This window comes from Mesoplodon densirostris, chromosome 15, assembly GCF_025265405.1.
Source record: "Mesoplodon densirostris isolate mMesDen1 chromosome 15, mMesDen1 primary haplotype, whole genome shotgun sequence".
Classification (NCBI taxonomy): Eukaryota; Metazoa; Chordata; class Mammalia; order Artiodactyla; family Ziphiidae; genus Mesoplodon; species Mesoplodon densirostris.
The window spans coordinates 16,676,697-16,700,051 of NC_082675.1; the positions used below are offsets into that span (position 1 = coordinate 16,676,697).

The window sequence follows — 23,355 nt, forward strand, 5'->3', positions numbered from 1 at the left end:
CTCTTTCTGAGCACTGCCTACTGGAGTGGACAACTACAGTGTGTGCCTGCCTTCTCAGCGAGCTGTACCTACCTGGGACTAGCACCCTGATTTGGGGGGCACATTCTTCTCCCAATCTCAATCTCCGTGGCTCAGGTGGAGCTGACCCCACCCTCTCCAGAGGTGGGCACGTGACCCAGACCAGAAGGATGGGCCTCAGGATAAGCACAAGACCCAAGTCAGGTCAACCAGGGCAGTAAGACCCCATGCCAGCTGAAATGACTGGAAAACGCAAACTTTTCCCACTGGAGCTGATGGGGGACAAGAAGTAAGCCTGGAATAGCTATCCTGCCACTAAAAAGGGGAGACTGAGAATGGAGCCCATACCGTGGAAAGCAGAGATGGGACACAGATGGATGAAACAGAGAGATAGACAGAGAGCAAGAGACACACCACCTACAAGGTCCTGAAGACACCTGAGTCCCTGTCTAGTCACATCCTGGGTCTTACCAGTTAGATAAGGGAACAAGCAAGGTCCCTCTTGTGCTCAAACTAGTTTGCATTTTCTGCCACATGAAACCCAAGGGTTCAACCCACTTTTCATCACACCTTCACCTGTTTCTCTGAATCTCCCGTCTGGACTCTGACCTGAGACCAGAATCAGCTCACACGCCAATTACCTGGTTCAGGGGGCTCTGTGTGGTGATCCTGGGAATGATCTGATCCAGGTGCCTGGTAATGAAGGCTTCCGGATCGATCTTCATCCTGGCAAGAAGCGCTGGCCACAGGCCAGATTGCACAGCCACTGAAGGGAAGGGGAGCTCTTTGAGGCCTTCTGCCCGGCCTGCTCCTACAGCACAGTCCCCGCCCCTCCAATACCCGCTCCAGGCACGCACCTAAGGACGGGTGGTGGGAGATGATTAGCATCTCCTGGGCCAGCTGTTCCGTGTTGGTGACATCACCTTCCAGCCCTGGCACCCCAGAGATGATGCATAGAGCCTCCTGCAGGACCCGCGGAGGCACGTAGGCCTTGCCCGCCTCAGTCACCTCCCCAGCATCGGTCACCAGAGCCTCTAAGGGCAGCACCTGTGGGGAAACAACACATGAGCCCCACTGCTCAGAGCCCCATGCAGGCCTGGCACACAGGAGGTGAAGAGGCCAGGGAGGCAGCTGTCTCTCATTCTGTTCTCTGGGCTCCCTGCTGGTGTGGATACTGACACCCAGTGCCCTGCACTGGGACCCACAGGCTATGAGATCGGCCTGGAAGGAAGCACCTAAAACAGCCCACAGGGGGAAAGAAGGCAACAGACACTGGTCCAGGGGACCTACCCTGAGACTGCAAGTCTGTCACTGGCCCACATCCCTCAAGCAGGCTTAGGGAAGGAGGGAAGCAGTGAAACAGGGCACAAAGAGCATTGAATTTAGGAGCCGGGTCTTGCGGGTCAACTCCCAGTTCTGCCACCCACTGGCTGGGGGACCCTGTGCAAGTGATTTCAGCTACCAGAACCCTGGTAAACTCATATAAAATAAGCATAGTAAGCCTGTCAGCCTTTTAAAGGCATTGTGAAAAACTGAAAGGGACGATGGGTAGAAAACACTTTAGAAATTATAAAGTGCTTTAAAAATGAAGTGTTTTTCAGGCTTCCCTGGTGGCACAGTGGTTGAGAGTCCGCCTGCCGATGCAGGGGACGCGGGTTCGTGCCCCGGTCCGGGAGGATCCCACATGCTGCAGAGCAGCTGGGCCCGTGAGCCATGGCCGCTGGGCCTGCACGTCCGGAGCCTGTGCTCCACAACGGGAGAGGCCACAGCAGTGAGAGGCCCGTGTACTGCAAAAAAAAAAAAAAAAAAAAAAAAAAAGAAGTGTTTTTCCATTACTCAAGAATAAAAAGGTTGAGTTACATGTCATAAAACATGGGAAGAAATAAAAGCATCTGAAAAGGAAAAGGAATTATATGAAACAAGGTGTTACCCAAACTCCAGGGCAGGGCAGAAGATTCTGGCATCACACAGAGTCTGAGTGAGAACAGCCCAGGAGCAGTCTAGTTAAAATCCCACAGCATAAGCAGGGTCAGCTAAGGGGGTCTGCAAGCCCCAGTTCTGCAGCCCAGATGCCCTGACCTTGTGAGAACTGAGGACAGTCTTCAGCTCCTCCAGGAGTCCGCAGGCCAGCTTGAAGCCCCCGAGAGCAGACAGCAGCTTCCGAACCGTCTGCTGGGCCTGCCTGCGCACGTGCCAGGTGCGGCACAGGAGCACCGCCACCAGAGCCCGGTGGTACTGCCTGTAGCAGAGGGACAGGGCATCCTGAGGGAAGGCCAGGCGTGGGGCTCTCCACAGCCAGCCTCCCACCCCTCACACACCGCCAGGTCTCAGGCTCCTGTCAGGGTTTGTGTCATTTGGCCCAAGGGGAAAAGTAAACGAGCCCCACGTACTGAACTTTGTTGCCTGTGAGTCTGTGCGGATGGTCAAGGAAGAGTCTCTCTGTCAGATGCAGCACGGTACAGAGGGCTGGCGGGGGTACAGAAACAGCACAAGTGTTTTTAAAATAGAGAACACATCTAGAAAGAACTGGGAAGAGCTGGAAAATGAACACCAAAATGTAAAGGGAAAGTTACAGTTCACTAGAATTTTTTTTTTAAGTTTTTATTTTATATTGGAGTATAGCTGATTAACAATGTTGTGTTAGTTTCAGGTGTACAGCAAAGTGATTCAGTTATACATACACATGTATCTAATGAATTTTCTTTTTTGCTAACTACACACGTGTATTCTTTTTTTAACATCTTTATTGGAGTATAATTGCTTTACAATCGTGTGTTAGTTTCTGCTTTACAACAAAGTGAATCAGCTGTACCCATACATATATCCCCGTATCTCCTCCCTCTTGCGTCTCCTCCCACCCTCCCTATCCCACCGCTCTAGGTGGTCACAAAGCACCGAGCTGATCTCCCTGTGCTATGCGGCTGCTTCCCACTAGCTATCTGTTTTACATTTGGTAGTGTATATATGTCCATGCCACTCTCTCACTTCGTCCCAGCTTACCCTTCCCCCTCCCCGTGTCCTCAAGTCCATTCTCTACATCTGCGCCTTTATTCTTGTCCTGCCCCTAGGTTCTTCAAACCTTTTTTTTTTTTTTTTTAGATTCCATATATGTGTGTTAGCATACGGTATTTGTTTTCCTCTTTCTGACTTACTTTACTCTGTATGACAGACTCTAGGTCCATCTACCTCACTACAAGTAACTCAATTTCATTTCTTTTTATGGCTGGGTAACATTCCATTGTATATATGTGCCACATCTTCTTTATCCATTCATCTGTCGATGGACACTTAGGTTGCTTCCATGTCCTGGCTATTGTAAATAGAGCTGCAATGAACATTGTGGTACATGACTCTTTTTGAATTATGGTTTTCTCAGGGTATATGCCCAGTAGTGGGATTGCTGGGTCGTGTGGTAGTTCTATTTTTAGTTTTTTAAGGAACCTCCATATTGTTCTCCATAGGCACACATGTATTTTGGAACAAGCAAAAGTATATTCAATATCCTGTGATAAACCATAACAGAATATGAAAAAGAATGTATATATATGTATAACTGAATCACTTTGCTGTACAGTAGAAATTAACCATTGTAAATCCAACTCTACTTCAATAAAATAATTTTTTTAATTACTATGCAGTTCTAAAAAAGAATGAGAGCGCTCATTATACACTGACGTGAAATTATTTCCAAATCTAGACAGCACAATGCATACAGTAGGAATATTAACACTTGTGTAAAAAAGGCAGAGAACTGATACATAAGGTTATTTATTGGTATAAATATAAGATATCAAAGATACACAAGAAGCTGATAAAATTGGTTCTCCATGGCCAGGGACACTGGGTGGCTAGAGATCAAAGCAAGGGTATAGCTTTCAGGGTAGACTCTCTTGGGTCTTTTTTTTTTTTGTATTATGTGAATATATCTCCTATTCCAAAATTAGCTAAACATTTTTTAAACATCAGGAAGTGACGAACAGTTGGAGCTCATTAAGAGAATGCTGTGATTTGTCAGTCAAAAGGCTTTTCCAATCACCAATTAGCGGCAGATACCTCTAAGGCAACCTAGAAGTTTAAACATACGTTTAAAGATCAACTGTTCCTTCCCTGCCAAGATAGGAACCAGAGGTTCTTCTATCTCCTGGTGTGGGTGGAGCCAGCCACACTCCACCAGAGCTGCTCAGCTGCCTCTCAGTGCACGGAAAGCTCGACGACAGCACCAGTTGCCCAGTCGGCTGTGATCACACCTCACGTCACAGCTCCACAGCTGTCAGTGCTATCTCCACAAATCTCCCACTTCCCTCCCATTTCCCTAGCCTTCCACACCCCACAGGGGTACATTCATTTTCACAAAAGCTGAGCTGTTGGCCAGATCACTCTGCTCCAGGTTTTTGCTGAGCTGTCTGGTCAAAACAACAGGCAGTCAGGGAAGGATCCTCTCTGAAGACCCACCGGAGAGACTCAGCCCCAAACTCGACTTCAACTAAGGGGGTAGTGGCTCACCATCCTCTGAAGCCATGAGCAGGAATTTGTCAGAAGTGAAAACCTGCTTCTTCTCATCCAAAATTAGCTGCCAGAAACTGCTCAGTTTGGCCTCTGCAAGAAACAAAAGGTCACTCTACCACACAGCTCCCCACACGCCAGGGCTAGTCCCCGCCGTGCTGAAGCTGCGGGGGCTGGCTTTGCTGACAGACTCTGCGCTGTTGCAGCCCAGCCGGCAGGAGTTCTCCCTCAGCGGGGGCAGGTCACTCCCAGGCTCACTGTCCTCTGGTTCCGAGAACTAACCGGTTCTTCTGGTGGCATTGCCTATATGAAAAGCTTTGGTGGTTCTCTGCTGCCCACAGGAGCCCAGACGAGCTGCTGCCCACCTGGAATTCCCAGCTGTTCCAGGTGTCAGGCTGAACTACTTGAGGTCCACATGCGGTGCTTTCCCCGCTCTTCCCTTGTTTGAACTCACACTGGGCCAGCTAGTGAAAACCCTTCTAGCCCTCAGGGCCCTAGTTCGAATGCTCCCTCCTTCATGAAGATTTTCCTGAAACCCAACCCCTAAACTAAAAGAAATCCCTCCTTCAAAACTGCTCTTATGCCACATTTTGCCTTAAACGACAGACAACTTTTGCATATCCTCTCTCTCAGTAAAGCAGCTTAAAATTTGCTGAAACAGGGTCATGTTCTGCCTCCCCACCACAGAAGTAGCCCAGTGCCTTGGCATATAGTCAGATGGCACACAATAAGATATATGAGAAGAGCTGAACTCCATTTCTAACCACAGGAATACGTTCAGCTATGTCCCCATGCAGAGTAGGATGTAGACTAAACAAGCACAGAATACCACGTAGCCACAAAAAAAGGAAAGCTTTTGGAATCTTTTCCAAGATGTGTTCAGTCCGCAATATGGCATGTATAGTATGTTACCCAGCGTATTTCGGCAATTACACATGGACCATCTCTAGACACGAAACTGGTTAATACTATCCAAGGAGGGAAACTTAGTGGCTGGAAGACAGGATGGCTTAGGGGAAGCTTTTAATGTTATACCCTACAAATGTATAACCAATTAAAAACAACGTCCCACTTATCATCTGCAGGGATGAGCCTCAGCGTTGCACTGTGCAGCGGGAGTGCAGCCAGGGGACTCTGTCACTGTCCTCCTTTGCCCTGTTGCTCCAATGCTCCAGGACAGGGGCTTGTAGATAAAATCCATCCCTGCAGGTGACAAGTGGCCTTACGGCTGCCCAGTGTGGTAAGTGGCCAAGCTAATCCTGTAAAATCCTAAATATCAAGGCACTCCTCCCAAGGACTCTGAAAGAGGCCCTTGTCTGCTAGCATCCTGGACATCTCTGGACTCTTACCAGCCTGTGAGTCAGCCATCGAAAGCTTTGAGAGCAGCAAGGCAGCAGCGACCCCTTCGGTGACTACGGGAACCTGAGTGCTTTGGGAGGCTGCCTTCTCCACTGTCTGGATGAGCAAGGGCAACAAGTCCAGGGCCTGCAACAGTGTGTCACCTGTGGAGATAGGACCAGCATCTTACAGAACACCCCAATCGCAAGGAGGCAAGATTACTTGAGAAAGGAGTTATTCACCCATCTCTGAATGGCTAACGCCCTTCAGTTACCTTTCAAATCTCTCAAATAAGTGGAATTAGAATCTAGGACTTAAATCAAACTCTACAACCATAAAGCTAGAGCTAGAAGGGTCCTTACTAATCCAATAGTCCAGGTATTCACTTGATGGATAAGGAAACAGACCAAGAGAGGTGAAGTGAGTTGCCCAAGGCCACACAGCTGGCTGAGGGAGAGCCAGGGCAAACCTCAAGTTGACTGATTTCTCTCTGGGGCTCTTATCCCACACCAGACAACCTCCGGACCCAAATCCGAAAACCAGAACTAATCTGCTGACCTATGAATTAAACTCTGTTCAAAAAAAAGAAAAAGTAGAAACCTACTAAAACTATAGCTAAATCCATGTATGTATGTGTGTATGTATGTATGTATGTATGTATGTATTTAGGCTGGACTGGGTCTTCGTTGCGGTGCACGGGCTTAGTTGTAGTATGTGGGATCTTAGTTCCTCAACCAGGGATCGAATCCTGGCCCCCTGCATTGGGAGCATGGCGTCTTAACCACTGAACCACCAGGGAAGTCCCAACCCATGTTTTCTTAATTACTAAATTGGTATGTAGAGTATTTCACAGTGAAACAAGTATTTCATTTGGATGATGCCATGGATTTGAATCCAAGAAATGTGTATTTTAAAGGTTTATTTTATGTTTGTTTTTAAAGTATCAAGCAGAACTAGCTCAAGCTAAAGAGACTAGGTTAAACCAAGACTTGGCTATTTAGAACTCAATCTAAAATCAAGTTCAATCAGTGCAGCAAAACTGCAAACTGATACACAAGTACAGACACTGTAGAGAAGGGGGTCACCTCTCTAGGGGTAGCTCTGGAGTCTCTTAAACATTTTTTTAAACCCAGTCATCGTAAGTTTAAACCTTAAGTGAAATATGAGCCCATCTCAGAGGTGGACATTAGTATTAGAGATTTTTACCTTGGGGATCAAGCTCCTACAGATTTGAAGTTTCCCCTCGCTGTGCTTGGGAAGGAGGTAGATGCTCATGCCCAAATGACAGGTTTGCTAGCACTGAAGCGAGGGCAGTGGTTGTTTCTAATAGGTCCAGTGTAAAGATTATATAATTTACACCTTATAAATCAGTCTTATCAGAATCATTTCTCCATGATTTCAGAAAACGGAGTGACAGGTTTTGGTTGTGGGTCCTCTCTGAATAAAGCTTTGTATTCTGAAGGTCTGATAAGGAGGAGAAAGAAGCCAGAATCTGTTGTGGAGACTGGGCTCTGATTCTAGGCTTTATGGATGACTAAGCTAGATGCTCCCAGTGGCTCAGGAGGAAATGATGCGAAAAAAGCTGGACCGAAAGGGAAAGCCTGGAACGGTGATGACGCCCTGAAGATCACCTCGATCACCTCTGTGAGGGAAGCATCTCACCTCGGAAGCAGACCAACATGCACTGCAGATAGGCGTGCCTCACTGCAGAGGTGGAGGTTTTAAGGCTGAAGGCTTTCTTGAACCATTCAGTGAGCTTCTTGGGCACTTCTGTGGTGAACCGGTTACACCAGAGAGCCAGGACAGAGGTGGCGTGCACCAAGGTGCCTTCGTGAACTAGGGCAAGAAGCAGAAGTCCAGTTAGCCCTATGTCTTAGACCCACGTCACATCACTGCCAGGTGCATGCGAAAGCAAGTAGGAGTAAAGGGAGAGGAAGCAGTGATGCTTCAGGGAGAGGAAGCAGGGCCTGCAGAAGGGGTTCATGGCAGGCTCCAACTGTGAAAACTGGGGGTCAAGGATGGGTCCAGGCTGCACCCTCACCGTGGTGCACGATTACCTTCTTGTTGGAGGAAGGGGATGAACAGCTCAGCCACGGTCCCACTCAGAACTTGGCTGGAAGGCCCGGACACCACGTGATGACTGACGCTCCCGATCCCTGGAAGGCAGGGGATCCCCTGCTCAGCCCCTCATCAGCACAAACCTGCCAACACACCAGTCTTCCTGTCGCTGCCCACCTCCCCAGCAGCCGTGCCTCTCCTCTGGCCGTGACTGACGCCCTCTCGATCCCCCATCAGATGTCCTGCCTTTTACAGAAGCCAGGCCGGGGTGTCCCAGACTGTCAGAGGTGTCGAGATCCAACGGACTCGCCTTACCCAACGGTTACATTACGCCTCGCCTACCACTACGCTTCCTACTACCCTGGAGGAATCCTGTACCTGAGAGGACGCTCATCTTCTGGGCTACAATAGTTAGTTTTCCTTCTGAGCCTGAGAGGAGAGATAGCAAAGATTCAAAATTCACATCTGCCACATTTCGCAAGGGGGTGAATAAGGTAGTCATGTGTGTGACATCGAGATATAGTTTCTGATTCCAGAAGCAGCCTTTCTATCGTGTAGCTGGGCTTAACATCACATGTACCGGCTTTTTTTTTTTCTCTAACTAAAGAAATAAATAATATGTTCTTGCAGAAAATGTGACAAACAGAAAAAATATAAAAGCAACATCTAAAAATCACCCATGTTCCCACTACCTAAAATATTATTAACATTTTGGTGTATTTCCCTCTATCTTTTCCCCCTATGCACACAATAATGCCTATGCTTAAAACTGAGATCACCCCATCCACACTGATCTGCACATGCTTCTGTTCATTCTTGACACAAGCAAACTCAGAGCACCAAGCCCCCAACAGGTCCCGGTGCCCAAGGAAAGCCAGAGGCCACACCTTGGCCATCCGCATGCCCGGGAAGGACTTGCCCACCTCCAAGGATAGCAAACAGGTGCCTGGCCAGGGCTTCCATCGCCGAGGAGTCACTGCACTGGCGGACCAGGTTCTGCAGCGCCAGCACGGCTTCATCCATCAGGCGGGGGCTGTTGGACTTCAGCTGACCTGGACACGGAGAGCCGCAGCTCAGAAGCTGCCGAGAGCTGGGTAGCCAGGCTCTCATCTTTGTCTTCCCTGCTCCCAACTCTTCAATCCTGGCTCTGTGTTCTCATTATAAAGGATCTCAGGAAAGAAACTACACAACTGTAGTTTATTTCTAAACTGAGCTGTCTCCTACCCTTTTTTGTACAACAGGGACAAGTACAACCAAAACCCAAGGTGCCGTTCCAGGGGCTGGAGAGGGGTTGGGACACTCACCAGCCAGTCCTTTCACGATGTCCAGGGCATAATGGCTGAGATCGAGAGTCACTGATGCCAACAGACTGGAGATAGCTGAGGGGGACAGAAAGCACGCACCATGTTGGCCTCCAGGGGAAATGCCCGTTTCTGCCTGACTCCCCAGCCAATGCTCAGGCCTGCTGTGCAGACACATAGGACATGACCATTCTTCATCTCTGTATGGTCACATGGTGGTCACACCTTTGTCCCACAGTTCTGCTGTAAAGCTGTATACTGCCCCATCCCAATCAGCAAAAAACTGCCCCTCCAACATTCCATCCACACCTCTTACCAAGATAAAAAGAGACAAAGACTCAACTCTCATATCCTGTGGTTTCAAGTGCCACCTCCACACCAAGGTCAAACTGTCTAGAGCAGAGGTTCTTAACCTGGTTTCCGGAAGGTTCTTAGACCTCTAAACATGTATGCAGTATTTTAAGTGGGTATACTTTTGTGCATTCTTCCAGCAAGAGGGCCCATTACTTTCAACATACTCTCAAAAGGGTCCCTGATCTCTCTCCCAAGAGTCCAATGAGGTAAACAGTGAATACATCTGCCCCCGCCCCGAGCACTTCCTGCTGCCAAGTAGTGGGGACCCGGCTTATCAGGCAACTTCACCTCCCTCCCACCATCCTGTGTGGCAGGAACCTACTTTCAAGAACATTCTCGGGACTCCTCAGTAAGGACTTCTGTATGGTGGGCAATATCAGATCCTTAAACTCCGAGTGTGACATGTATCGGAGCAGAGGGGGACAGTGATCCTACAAAGAGAAAGGAGTCAGGCGCCCAGCCTTCGTGGGAACAGACCAAGAATAAAGGGTGGTTCTGAATCACAGAACTTAAAATGGGACTTAGCTTGCCCAGGCGAGTAAAGGCCACCTCACACTCACCAACAGATACTTCTGAGGCTTTACTTTGCTCATCAAGATGTTCTTCATATAAAAATCCAGCAGCGCACTCTAGGGAACACAGAGACCTGGTCAGACCCTGACGTTCTGAGATCCCTCTCGTGGGAGTGCTTCTAAAAAGTACCAATCGGTGCCCAAATGTCACGGTGTCAAGCATGAAGATCCCAGTGATCACGCCATTCCCCATCTAAAAGCCTTCCACAGCTTTCCATGGCTCCTGGGAGCAAGTCCAAGTCCTTGGCATGGCTCACAGGTCTACCTGCTACCCCCTTTCACCCACGTGCCCCTCCAACCGCACTTGCCTCCTCTACGTTCCTGCCCACACGCTGCTTTCTCTGCCCAAAATGCCCTTCCTCCCCTCTTGACCTTGTTAATGCTTATTCACCCTTTAAGTTCCTTCATTAGAGATGTGTTCCCTGACCCACAGCCTAAGACAAGTCCCAACCACGGAGTATCACAGCCTCTTGCGCTTTTCCTTTGCAGCGTGTCTCACAGAGATAATGAGATGACGATAGGTCTAACGGCAGCCTCCTCAGATTCAGTCCTGCCCGGGAAGGGATCACAGCTCCCTCACGCACTGCTGCATCCCCAACACCTGGCACAGAGCTTGGCACAAGGCAGATGCTCAGTGGTGGGTGAATAAATGACTGCATGAACAGGTAAATCATCATCCCATTAACTATGGCAGGATCCATCCCAAGCCACAACTGGAGGGGAAACTTTCCAGCTCCTCAAAGTTCATATATCACCATGAAAGGCCGGGGTCCCAGGTAAGAAAACCAACAAACTTCAGATAAGGCCAGCAGCTGGGGGCCACCAGGGCAAAACAAGCTCCCCCTCCTTCCCTCCAGAGAGTCCACTTGCCTTGTGCCGATTGACCACGTCCATCTCCTTGTGGCTCGTGCAGAACTGCACCAGCAGCCCCAGCATGGCTGCATAGCTCTGGTTGGGTTCTAGGCTGAGAATGGCTGACAAGTATTGTTCCACCAGTCCCGGGTTCTGAAGAGGAACGGGTAAAGCAGGTGTATCAGACGGCAGTGGAGGTGGTGTGGAAGAAGAAAGGCCCGCCACCCGGCTGCCTCCTGTCACCTCTTTCCACAGCTTGGTGAGCTTCTTCACAGCACCATCCACGGCGTGCTTGTGGGAGCCGCCTAGCACCTCCAGCAGGAGCAGGCACTGCACCTCTACCTGCAGGGACAGGGAGGCTCAGGTCCGGACGTAAGATGGGAGCGGAGATCCCGTGGCCCTCATAGCCTGCCCAGGACCTTCGTCAGGCCCGCCAGAACCTGAGGTCATCTCCGCCAGGCCTCTCCCACTCAATTCCAGCCAGATCCTCTTCCCTCCACCCCCTGCCCGCCCCCCACTTAACCCTGTCCTGGAACTACATCTGTTTACTCAAGCATTTCGTTAATAAGTATTTGTTGAGCACCTACTATGAGTCAGACAGTAAAAACACCTGGAGAATAAGACAGACACGGTCCTTGCTTTCATGCACCTCATAGTCCAGAGAGAGAAAAAGATACTAAACAAATAAACACACAAATGAATACATAATTCCAGCAAGGTTAAGTGCCATGTGAGAAAAGGATAAGCATTCTGTTTCATATATTTCTTCATCTGCCTTGACTATTCCTTCATTAATTCTACAAGCAATGAACGCTGATGAAGTGGCAGACACTATGCTAGGCACTGTGGATACAGAAGTGAACACTGATATGCTGATCCTGCCTGCGGGGGGGGCCCACTATCCAACTCAGAGTGAAGCACCTAATAGGTGCTCAATTAAAAAGCCTCACAGAGACTGTATGTAGCACAAACACCCAAGGTCACCGGTGAGCAGTGTGGACTGCCACCCTGAGAAAAAAGGCATGCTTAAGAAGTCTGCCAAATTCCGTTTGCATGTGTACAAAATGGCAGATGTACAAAGTTATTCATGGCAACAATTTTTTATAACAAAAGACTGTTAACAACATAAGTGGTCATAAACAGGGAACTAGTTATATATATACCGTGGTACATCCACTCAAAGGATTAGTAAACAGTCATAAAGAATGAGAAACTCTATATAATACTCTGGAACAAATCTAAATCCAGTTAAGGAAAAAAACACAAGGCGAAGGAAAAAAGTTTGTATGTATGCTACCACTTGTATAAAAAGGTCTATTTAGTCATATACACAGAGAATACCTCTACTACATAAGAAACTAGTAATAGAGGGGGACCAAGATGGCTAGGGTAGGGGTGGGAAGGAAACTGGTATATCATTCTACACCTGTTGAATGCTGAACCGGTTTTTTATTTATTTTTTATTTTTTTTATTTTTGCGGTACGCAGGCCTCTCACTGTTGTGGCCTCTCCCGTTGCACAGCACAGGCTCCAGACGCGCAGGCTCAGCGGCCATGGCTCATGGGCCCAGCCGCTCCGCGGCATGTGGGGTCTTCCCAGACCGGGGCACGAACCCGTGTCCCCTGCATCGGCAGGCGGACTCTCAACCACTGCGTCACCAGGGAAGCCCTGAACCGTTTTTTAAAAAATTATTATTATGGGCCTCCCTGGTGGCGCAGTGGTTGAGAGTCCGCCTGCCGATGCAGGGGACGCGGGTTCGTGCCCCGATCCCGGAGGATCCCACGTGCCGCGGAGCGGCTGGGCCCGCGAGCCATGGCCGCGGGGCCTGTGTGTCCGGAGCCTGTGCTCCGCGGCGGGAGAGGCCACAGCAGTGAGAGGCCCGCGTACAGCAAAAAAAAAAAAAAAAAAAAAAAAAAAAAATATTATTAAAATAGCTTTTTAAGCTTGCTGATATCACATTCAGAACTATATTGCTGTTCTTTCTTCCTGGAACGTTCTAACCCTTAATCTGGGCATGGTTTTTTCTTTCATATCCTTCAGGTCCCTGCTCAAATGGTACCTCCTCCAAAGGCCTTCCTCCCACCATTACCGTCCACCCACTCTCTCTATCCTCCTGCCTGCTTTTCTGCTGCACGACTCTACACCTTGTCATTTATATGTGGACTTGTTTGCGTCCACCCTCTCCCCACGACTGAAAGCTATGAGAAAGTAAGGTCCTCTCACCTGTCCCGTTTCAGCCTCAGCTGCTCGAACAGCACCTGACACGCAGAGGGCCCTCAACAAATACTTAAGGGACTGAATGAACTACTCCTATGTGTACAGTCAACATCAGCAACGAGCAAAGGAAAAACCCAGATTCAAGACACAGAAAAAACCACCACGGTTTCAAGCTCCTGACGCATCCTGTCCCATAAACACAACACTCCGGGGTTGACCCCTCCCGCTCACTAACCCACACTGACTTACCTTGGATAACGGTTATAAGAATTCATTGGAGACGTGCTAGTGAGGGAGCCCATGATAAACCATCTTACAAGAAGGCCTTTTGGTAACAATGGAACCCACACTCTGAAGGTGGTTTTCCAGCATATCCACTAGCTGTGAGGTTTCAGTGTTCTTATCCTTCCATCAACTGCTGATGGCCAATCTATGGTCATCCCCAGAAGTATGCTGGATAAGCTTCCAGGGATGAGGCCTCAATAAGTCTTACGAGCTGGCTGTGCCAGGCAGGGATGCTCACTCCTCATTTACCTGCACAGCCCTCTGTAAGTTTCTACTGCCCTTTCACACCTCTTCTGAGCCCATCTTCATGGCAACTCTTTGAGGTGGATGGGTGAGTGGTACTTTTCCCCATTTTTGCAGCAATGGGAAATGGGCTCTGAAATTAGGTATCTGGCCAAATCTCATGGCCAAGAGTCAAATCCATACCAAGATCCTCAGACTCCTTTTTTGTTAAACCGTAAGACCATCCCTCTTGCCCTCCACTAAGCATGTCTAGGCATTCAAAAGAATCTCCCAACGGTTAGCAGGCATGCTGAAAGGCAAGACAGGGAATGTGCAAGGAGCAGGCATAGAACGGGAGGAGAGAATTGGTATTTTCTGGGTTACTTGTTTTCTGCCTGTCTTCCCCATTCTGGCCTGTCACGTCTTCCACACATGCCATGAAGGCAGGGACCACGTTTCTCTTGCTCATCACTGTATTCCCAGGGCCTAGTGCCATGCCTGACCCAGGAAAGCTCAAAGATATTTGATAAATAGACAAATGTTATTATGCTGCACTCATGCCCATCCACCAAAGTCACACACCTCAGGGTAACTCAAAGTGCCTGGTCACCCAGCACTAAGAGCGCTGGCCAGAGAAGGTGCTTAAACATGTCCCAACTCTGTGCAGAGAGCTGACTGGCACGCCTGCAAAGACCCGGGGAACCTACCAGTTTGTTCCAGATGTCTCCCTGCCGCTTGGCTCTCGAGGGAAAGACAATGCGCACCAGTAGGCAGGTCCAGGACAGGGCCAGCAAGGCAGCCGAGCCACTGCTCTTACTGAAAGGGGAGGGGAGGCGGGGATGAGGTCAGAGCAGCAGCCTCCATCTTGAGGACGAATGCTCACCGCAAGGCCCTGCCTGCTATGCAAGACCCTCCACTGACCTAACCGGAACTGGAAACTTGTTCCCCACAAATCATCTGTGACAACTCAGGACAAGGAGTGCCAAACTCCCACCTCTTAGCACTCAACTCACAACTATAAATCAAAAGGATGGTTTCCTCCATCCAGTGCCTAGTGGGCATTTGGTTTCTCCTTAAAATGGCCTTACTTCCACTGGTTTCCCAACCCTGTTCCTCAGGAAAGTGGTTTCTCCGCTGGGCCTGACATCTCGGCTTCTCCGTCCATTCAGAAGGCAGACTGCTGGCGCCCCTCAGAGTTGCAAAGGGGAAAGGGGCAGGCGTGTTCGCGCCTGCTCATCTGCACAGGCTTCTCACGAGTAGGACTCCACCAACCCCCAGTGGGCCACCACCTTTACCTCTTACCTGGGGACACCTGCTTTGGAGCCAATGCCTGAAGACTGCAGAGAGTGCAGAAGGTTCTTAGCAGTGGCTTCTGGCTGGGCCTCAGCCAACTGCTGGATTGCTGCCTGCAGAGCCCTGCGTGAGGCTGCATCTCTAGGAGGAGGAAAGAAGGGGAAGGTGAACATGTGGACTCGGGGCAGGGGTGGGGGGCTTAGGCCAAGCCTGGTCTTTCTCAGGAAAATTAGACCGCACTGTATTCCAGTGGGTCATAGATGATGGGATTAGGAAGTAACTGGATAAATCTACCTCATCTGAGAGTTCTGGAAGCATCTAATAAGGGCAAATGAGCCTTAAGGCTGTAAGCAAACATCTACCTTTAGGGAACACTTCCTTTAGGCCTCAAACTAGGCCAAGTGCTTTTACACACATGACCGGTGCCAGCGTAGAGACTGAGCACTCAACGTGGCAAGCAACGTTCCAAGAACTTGACTCTTACTGACAACCACCTATGAGGTAGATAAAAGCATCATCCCTGTTCTGCAGATGAGGAAACTGAGGCACAGAGAGGTTCAGTAACTTGCCCAGGACCCAGGCAGTCTGGCTCCAAAGCCTGGGCTCTAACCACTACCCTATACCACATTTCTGCACAAACTGCTCTGGACACTGGGCCTTTGATCGGGACTCGCCTGTATCGATGCAGAGTCAAGCAGAATAATTTGCAGAGGCCTTTCACTGCTCCCTCCGGCAGATCTAAAACCAAAGATTACACAGAGGTTAATAAAATAAAATCTACTTCCTGGGCATCTGCTCGAGCCAGGCATTCTGCTGACATGATCTCTGCCCACTAGACACTCCCCGGGCGTTTGAGATAGAATTCCCAACAGGAAAAAGTAATGACAAAATAGGACTCTAAAGAAACATCTAGCACTGGAAGGCTCTTGGACAGACATCTGTTAAATGAATGAAACTAAGGCAAGACAAGTGGCCTCGAAATTTAACATGCTGTCGAGTGGAGGTGCTAGAGTACAGGAAACGTTCTGCTTCTTGATCCGGGTGCTGGTTACATGGCTGTGTTTAGTTTGTGATAATTCAGCGACCTCTTCACTTATGATATGTGTGCTTTTCTTTATATATGTTCTAACAATTGGTTTTAAAACATAGGACAAAACTTAAGTACTATGAGGGATCAGAAAAGAGAAGAACACCTATAACAGAGAGGTTTCTGAAGATTTTAAGGGCACGGAAGCTTGGCCTAACAGATGAGTAGGCTGTGGACAAATGGAAAGAGGGGCCTGCATGCAGAGTGGTGTTAACAACATGAGCAGAAGTGCCGGGGATAAGAAGGCACAATGCCTGTGCAGGGCGCATGAGGAGGAGGAGGAATAACAACACCCAACACTTAACCAGTGCTCATGAGGCACCAGGCCCTGCTCTAAGCATTTTATATACATTAACTCAATTCCTGTAAGGTGGGTACTGCAATTGAGCTCATTTTTAAGATGAAGAAACCAAGGCATGGAAAACCAAGCACGCCAGCTGAGTGAAAGAGAAACTGGTGAAACAATAGCGCTCAATAATGGAGAGCCAACCTGTGACAGGTTCTGCATGCCAGACTGAAGCCCGCAGACAAAGAGGGGAGGGTCTGACACGGGGAAATGTACGCTGAGTGTCAGACTGGCCAGCGTGGGAGGCACCGAGAGCAGGAGGCCCACAAAGCGTTTGCACAGGGCCTCACACTTCAGGCACCCGAACGATGGGAGCATGGGGAATGAAGGAGGGGCAGGCACCCAGCTACCCCAGGGCCCTGAGCCTGGTACTGGTCCATCTGATTTGAGGCTACCTCAGTAACGGAGGAAAAGAGCGACTGGAGCCGGGAACAGGTTGTGGCTAAGAGAACAGTAGCAATAACAGCTAACAGACACTGGGCATTGACCATAGCCAGGCACTGAGTCAAGCACTGTCCCCATGTGTTCTCATTCACGCCTCACTCCAAGGAGACAGGCTCACAGGTTAAGTAACCTGAACCGGGTCCCACAGCCTGTAAGTGGCAGAGCCATGGCCAGAACGCAGAGCCCTTCACCTCTGACTCTGAACTAGACGCCTGTGACTGGAAAGATCAGGCACAGCAGACACTGCCTCAGAGTCTCAGGCTTCAAGTACAGGGAGGCAGGACTGAGGAGAGCATCAGAGGCCTCAGGGCCAGACTAGGCTGAGCCAGGCCGACCACCCACATCGACAGCTCTGAGGAAGACTTCAACTCCTCGCCCTGGCAGAAAACACCTTGCACCACTGCATCACCTCTGATGAACTCACCTGGTGACCTGCTTGCTACCCTAACAAAAGGAGAGGCCAGAAGAGCTATCACTATGCAATGACTCCTCCTTAGACTCAAAATTAGGAAACTGAGAATTAACAATTTCATATGGGAGGTTAACTTCCACCAATCAACTTGTATATCAAAGACTACTAAACATTTTACAAACGTAATTCACCCTGAATTGTAGAATTTCAGGGTGACTGAAGAGTAAAATCACCCTGAAAAGGCCCTGAGTAGTTCATAAACTTCACCCACACATGTCGAACTCCTTAACTCCACAAAATGGGGAAAAGTGTAGTATTCAGCAGTTACTTAGCAGGGAGTCAGCCATTATGGTTCAGGGAGTCCAGCTAGGGTCTGTCACATGGCAGCCTTTTCTAACTAGAACTCTGTTCAGAAGTGACCAGAAAGACTTTTGAAGGTGCCATAACACTCATATGCTAAAGTTTTGATCCACAGGAGAATCTCTCAGAAGCTCACAAATAGCAATTTACTTAATTTACACACTACTTTAACAAGCGTGGGTATGTAACCAGGCAACAGTAGATCAGAAGCAGTGAATGAGAATGGGGCTGAGAGGGTGGTAGGAAGTAGGCTTTTTCCTAACAACAAGTGAAAGCTGACAGAAACGGAGACCCAATTCTATACCGCCATGGTTCTCAAACTGCAGCGAACACAGGCTTGTTAAAACACAGACGCTGGGTTCCACCTGCAGGGTTTTGGTGAATATGAGTCTCTGGGGTGGAGCTGAGAATTTGTATCTCACACAAGTTTTGAGGTGATGCTGATACTGCTGGTCTAGGGACCACATTCTGAGAACCAATGCTGTATAGTAAAAACACACCAAAAGGAAACTCAAAAACTAATGAGCATTTATTGGTTGAAGGCACACTAGTCTTATGCATACCCCATAATTTGCAGCAAGAGCCCTCGGGTTATAGTACAGAATCAGGGTAACTACATGTGCTCAGCATTTCCCAAAATGTGCTGCCCAGACCCTAAACAGGTTTCTGGCAAAAAAGAGGTTCAAGGAAGCACTGGATTAAAATGTGACATCTGGGCTTCCCTGGTGGCGCAGTGGTTAAGAATCCGCCTGCCAATGCAGGGGACAAGAGTTCGAGCCCTAGTCCGGGAAGATCCCACATGCCGCGGAGCAACTACTGAGCCTGCGCTCTAGAGCCCACGAGCCACAACTACTGAAGCCCGTGCTCCACGACAAAAGAAGCCACCGCAATGAGAAGCCCACGCACCACAACGAAGAGTAGCCCCCACTAGCCGCAACTAGAGAAAGCCCGCGCGTGGCAACGATGACCCAACACAGCCAAAAATAAATAAAATAAGTTAAAAAATAAAAGAAAGAAAATGTGACATCTCACAGACTTACATGATCTTGGAATCCTTTACTAGCCAATCACTTGATAACATCTTGCTTGTTTTCACGGAACACTGACTGGGAAAAATGGTGCCCCCGGTCATAAAGAAAATGTTTTTCCATCCAATATATCACTTAAGAAAGATTGTTGGTATCTTTTAGAACTATTTCCAATGAAAATGGTTAAAACTGGTAAAAAGGTTTGGCGCCTAGAAAGATAAACTCTCCACCAACCCAACTGTTTCCGTGCAGATTATAACAAGCAAATACAGACAGTGAAGACAGAAGTTGCTGTGAGGGGAAAAGAAGGCCATGGTTCTAAACAGAGAACCCAGTTTAGTTTGAAATGAAATCAACGAAATGAAAACAAATACCTTTTCCAGCAACACATTTCCCCAGCTCACTGAGGATTTCTCTCCGTTCCTTCACACTGGCTGTTGTCACCTTCCCTGCAAAACGCTTTAGTGTCTCAGAAACCTGTGAAGACCAAGCCCACAGAGAAAAATTTCAGCAGTCAAACTACAAAACATTGCGGGGCAGGGGTGGGGGGAGACAGAGAGAGAGAGCTGTGGGAGGTGCAGAACTCAGTGAAGCTCTCTCTAACCCGGGGTTTCTCAACCTCCACACTCCTGACTTTGGGGGCTGCCTTTATACATCGTAGGATTTTGAGCAGCCTCTACCCAATGGACACCAGTAGCAGCACCCCATCCTCCCACCACAGCTGCGGCAACCCCAACTGTTTCCAGACATTGTCAAACATCTCCTGGGGGACACAATCACCCCCAGTTGAGTGAGATGTACTGCTTTTAACCCAACCAGTCAGCCACTCAGTATACCTCATTTAAACTTGGACAAAAAGAGGCAAGGTCAAAGGCAAAGACCTCAGGACAGAAAATATCCCTTTCAAACTATGCAAAATCTAGGGAGGGCCTACTAAATGCCGGGTATGTTCCCTTTATATTATCTCTTGTAAAACTCCCATAAGGAGGAGTATCCTAGCAAGTCATAAACACACCTGGCTAGCGGGTAAAAGGTCAAGAAATTGAATCCCAGCGCTGCCTCCTACCAGCTGTGGAAACTCAGTCAAATTGTATCATTTCCTTGACTCTCAGATTCCCCATCTATACAATGCAGGTAACAGCAACTACCTCATGACTGTTAAACGGAGACTAAATGAGATAGTGTATGTAGAGCCTCTACCTCTCATCCCAAGCACAAAATCAGCTACTACTACCAGCAAGCCTTCCAGACAGGCACCATATCCCCATTTCACAGGTGATGAAGAAACCAACTCCCAGAGAGGAAGCCACTGCTCAGACTGGACTTGTGGGCCACAGCACCTGCATTTCTGAAACTAAACCTGAAACCAACAGGTCTAAAAACTGATGCTAACAAGTCCTTAGCTTTCAACCACCATCCATGTTACCACAACTGCATCCCCTGCACAAGGACATAAGCATGAGACCTAGAAAGAGGGGCGGTTTGCAAATATTCCTGAAAATCTGCTCCTGAACAATATTCTACAGGCTACAAAGCAGGCAGGTTGTGGATACATGAGCAGTTGAGCAGGGCATAATAAGACCCAAGTGGGTAACACCCATCCTCTTTTTCTTTTGAGGGTATTTCACGGACAGGCCTTATTAGTAGAATAAGACTCAAGGGTGCATAGAGAGAGAAAATAATACTGAGTTCTTCTTACAGATAAATCCCTGCTATAATTCTATTAGCAATGAATAAAATCATGTCCAAAACTGTCTTCTACACAAATAATGTGTTTTAATATTGTCTCTTGTTTTTATAGTCATTCACGTATATAATTAAAGAGTCAAAAAGTTCTGGGAGGTTTGCTCTAAAAATCAGGCGCATGCCCTCACACACAAGGACAATCTCTTTCACCAATATTGGCTGATTATTTCGGTAGTTATTGCCATATCTCTAAATAATTTGCTTGTGCTGCTACTTCTGCCTTTCTACCAAAGACCTCTCTCCCTCTTCAACTCCACCAGAGACCCTCTCCATATCCCTGACACAATTCCTTTGTTTCATAATATGGGTTAGCCCAGTAATTCAGTGTTTACATTATATGCAAATGGTATTCAATTTCCATTTAATAAACTGTTTACTCTCTTGCACAGCTTTTTAAAAATTAACCCTGGAGTTAAATAACGGCTCCCAATGCCCATTCCCTCCTCACCTCAGTTTGCCTTGTTTTATCTGTTCTAATTAATAATTCAATCCCAAACTTTCTGCCACTTGTCTAAATCTCAGTACATTTAGGCAGACCAGGTATTCTACCAAATTCCACCTTCCTGAAGAAGCCTCTCCCAGTGCTTTCCGACCTGCCCCAATTTGGTGGGTGATCTCCTACAGCTGGGACTCTATCACCCTGAAAATGTACTCTTTCTTGTGTATGGGTAAAGTACATCCTCCATCTCGTGAAGTCCTTGCAAGTTTGAAAATGTTTTGGCCTCCTACCTGAAGTTTGTCTGGGTACAGAATTCTAGGTTGAAGTTTTCCTAGAATACTGAAGACCTTTCTTCACTGAGTTCTAGCTTTCAGTACTGTTGGGAAACCCAACGCCATTCTGGTTCTTGATCCTTCGTCTGAGACCTGATTTTCCCCCCCTGGAAGTTTCTAAGATCTTCTTTTTGAGTCCAAGGTTCTAAAATTTCACATTAATGTGCTTTGTTGTGAGTCTGTTTCCAACCATTGTACTGAGCATTTTTGATCTGAAAACACATGCTTCAGTTCACAGAAAGTATGCTGAATTATTTTGTTGATGATTTCCGTGGATATTGGACCTCCCACACTTTTGTGTGGCCCTGTTTTACACAAAACAAGTTTTCTCCAGAGAGAAAACTTCCAGGCTTTTGCCAAGATGGAGAAAGAAAGCTGGGGCTCTGACTGCATCTGAAAAGGGCTTTCAACCAATCCTCCTAACTTAGCCCCTCCCCACTCACCCTCACTTCCAGAGGTTAGCTGATACCACCAATTCCCAGCTGTCAGAGATTCTGCAACGTAAATCAGGTTGGTTCTCAGCTTTCCTAACTTGGCTTAGGATTCATTTCCCTTGGGTCTGCTGAATCCTTTACCGCTTATCACTTTCTAGCTTCCAAAAGTTTGCTGCTATTGTCTGCTTCCCATTCTCCCAATTCTCATTTTTTTCCCCAACTCTTTACTAGTTTTAGTGAGGTTGGAGGAGATAGCAAAAATAGATGCATATATATAATCCACCCTCTACCTAAAATTCTCACATAGCTGTTTTTCCATGCTAATATTAAATTCCTGGCTATAGTTTCTCCCCCAAAGATGAAAGAGCGTTTCAGGTTCAAGGCTCTTTTTCTTAATCAGAAAATGAATGTTACCCACTTGGGATCCTGTCAGAATAAAACTGAGGAAGATCCTTCAGAGAAGTCATTTGCTGGTGAGATCAGATGCAAAGAGCTTAAATGTTCACAGGTTTCTCTCTAGAGGAGCACCGTCCAGTAGAACTTTCTGTGTTGATGGAAATGTTCTTTTGCACTGTACAATGCAGTAGTCACCAGCCACATATGGCAACTGGTGCACTGAAATGGGGCTAGTGCAACCGAAGAACTGAATTTTTAATTTCATTTAATTTTAACTAACTTAATTAGTCGCTTGGCTATTAATTAGCTGACTACCATACTGAACAACACAGCACTGGAGAAATTTTTTTTTTTGCATTTGAGTTTTAATGTTACACAGCGTGTATTCTCCCAATCCTTTTCAAAATACCCAAGAGACTATGCTTTTCTTTACAGCATTCACTATAACAAACTTGGAACAAATTACCAGCCCCTGGGACTTCCCTGGTGGTCCAGTGGGTAAGACTGCGCTCCCAATGCAGCGGGCCCGGGTTCGTTCCCTGGTCGGGAACTAGGTCCCCACATGCGAGCCGCAACTAAGAAGTCCCCATGCCGAAACTAAAACCCGGCGCCGCCTAAATAAATAAATATTAAAAAAAAAAATTACCAGACCCTCCCTTGCACAGGAAACTCAAAATTCGCATCTTTTGAATGCTCAGCTTAAGGAATCACTCTCTGGCCTCAGGGCCTCCCTATCAAAATCAATTAAAATCTCCTCACCCCGATACCCAAGTGAGCCACGCTGTCCTTTAGAGACCCATTTCCTTCTCCCATAATATCGTCTTTTCACCCTAAAACACGGCTAAAAGGAGGATGGGGTGGAGGAAAAAGGTCTTCCCTTAACTATGAGGTACTTCACAGGTGATAACACTCAGGGTGACAAGACTCTTCCTGAATTGTGACAGTTCTTTTATCTAACGCTGCATCTAATAACATCCCATCAACATATATGGAGTCCTACTTTATTTCACTGGCTCCTCACAACAACCCTACACGACAGGTACCAGTTTAGCCCCATTTTATGGATGAAAAGACTGAGAATTGGCAGGGTTAAGAAACTTGCCCAGCGTCTCAGAGAAACTGAAACTGACCAAGACTCCAACTCAGATCTGTATGAATCCAAAGAATATGCTATAAATCCCTGCACATAGTAGGTGCTTGAGAAATATTTGCTGAATACAAAGTTTAAGAGGGAGTTGGCGTTGGCCGGGGCTCACTGCTGGAGGGCTTCGGAGAAATGGAGCAGAGACTCCCTGAAAGGGGAACTTCGGCAACTCCG

At 47.8% G+C, this 23,355-nt stretch overlaps 1 protein-coding gene across 1 annotated transcript in view; it reads right to left on the minus strand.

Annotated features, from left to right (window-relative positions):
• The window catches only part of GCN1 (GCN1 activator of EIF2AK4), a 57,341-nt gene that overhangs the window by 33,683 nt on the left and 303 nt on the right, over window positions 1-23,355 (minus strand). Inside the window, exons 2-20 of the mRNA XM_060119751.1 lie at window positions 19,065-19,167; window positions 15,688-15,751; window positions 15,023-15,154; window positions 14,424-14,536; window positions 11,240-11,334; window positions 11,015-11,149; window positions 10,133-10,201; window positions 9,895-10,003; window positions 9,222-9,296; window positions 8,841-8,969; window positions 8,296-8,346; window positions 7,917-8,015; window positions 7,522-7,695; window positions 5,871-6,023; window positions 4,522-4,614; window positions 2,409-2,484; window positions 2,098-2,257; window positions 876-1,065; window positions 660-784 (exon numbers count right to left, since the gene is read on the minus strand). Coding sequence (XP_059975734.1) covers window positions 660-784; window positions 876-1,065; window positions 2,098-2,257; window positions 2,409-2,484; window positions 4,522-4,614; window positions 5,871-6,023; window positions 7,522-7,695; window positions 7,917-8,015; window positions 8,296-8,346; window positions 8,841-8,969; window positions 9,222-9,296; window positions 9,895-10,003; window positions 10,133-10,201; window positions 11,015-11,149; window positions 11,240-11,334; window positions 14,424-14,536; window positions 15,023-15,154; window positions 15,688-15,751; window positions 19,065-19,167 — 2,145 coding nt within the window. The remainder of the gene's footprint in view (window positions 1-659; window positions 785-875; window positions 1,066-2,097; window positions 2,258-2,408; window positions 2,485-4,521; window positions 4,615-5,870; window positions 6,024-7,521; window positions 7,696-7,916; window positions 8,016-8,295; window positions 8,347-8,840; window positions 8,970-9,221; window positions 9,297-9,894; window positions 10,004-10,132; window positions 10,202-11,014; window positions 11,150-11,239; window positions 11,335-14,423; window positions 14,537-15,022; window positions 15,155-15,687; window positions 15,752-19,064; window positions 19,168-23,355) is intronic.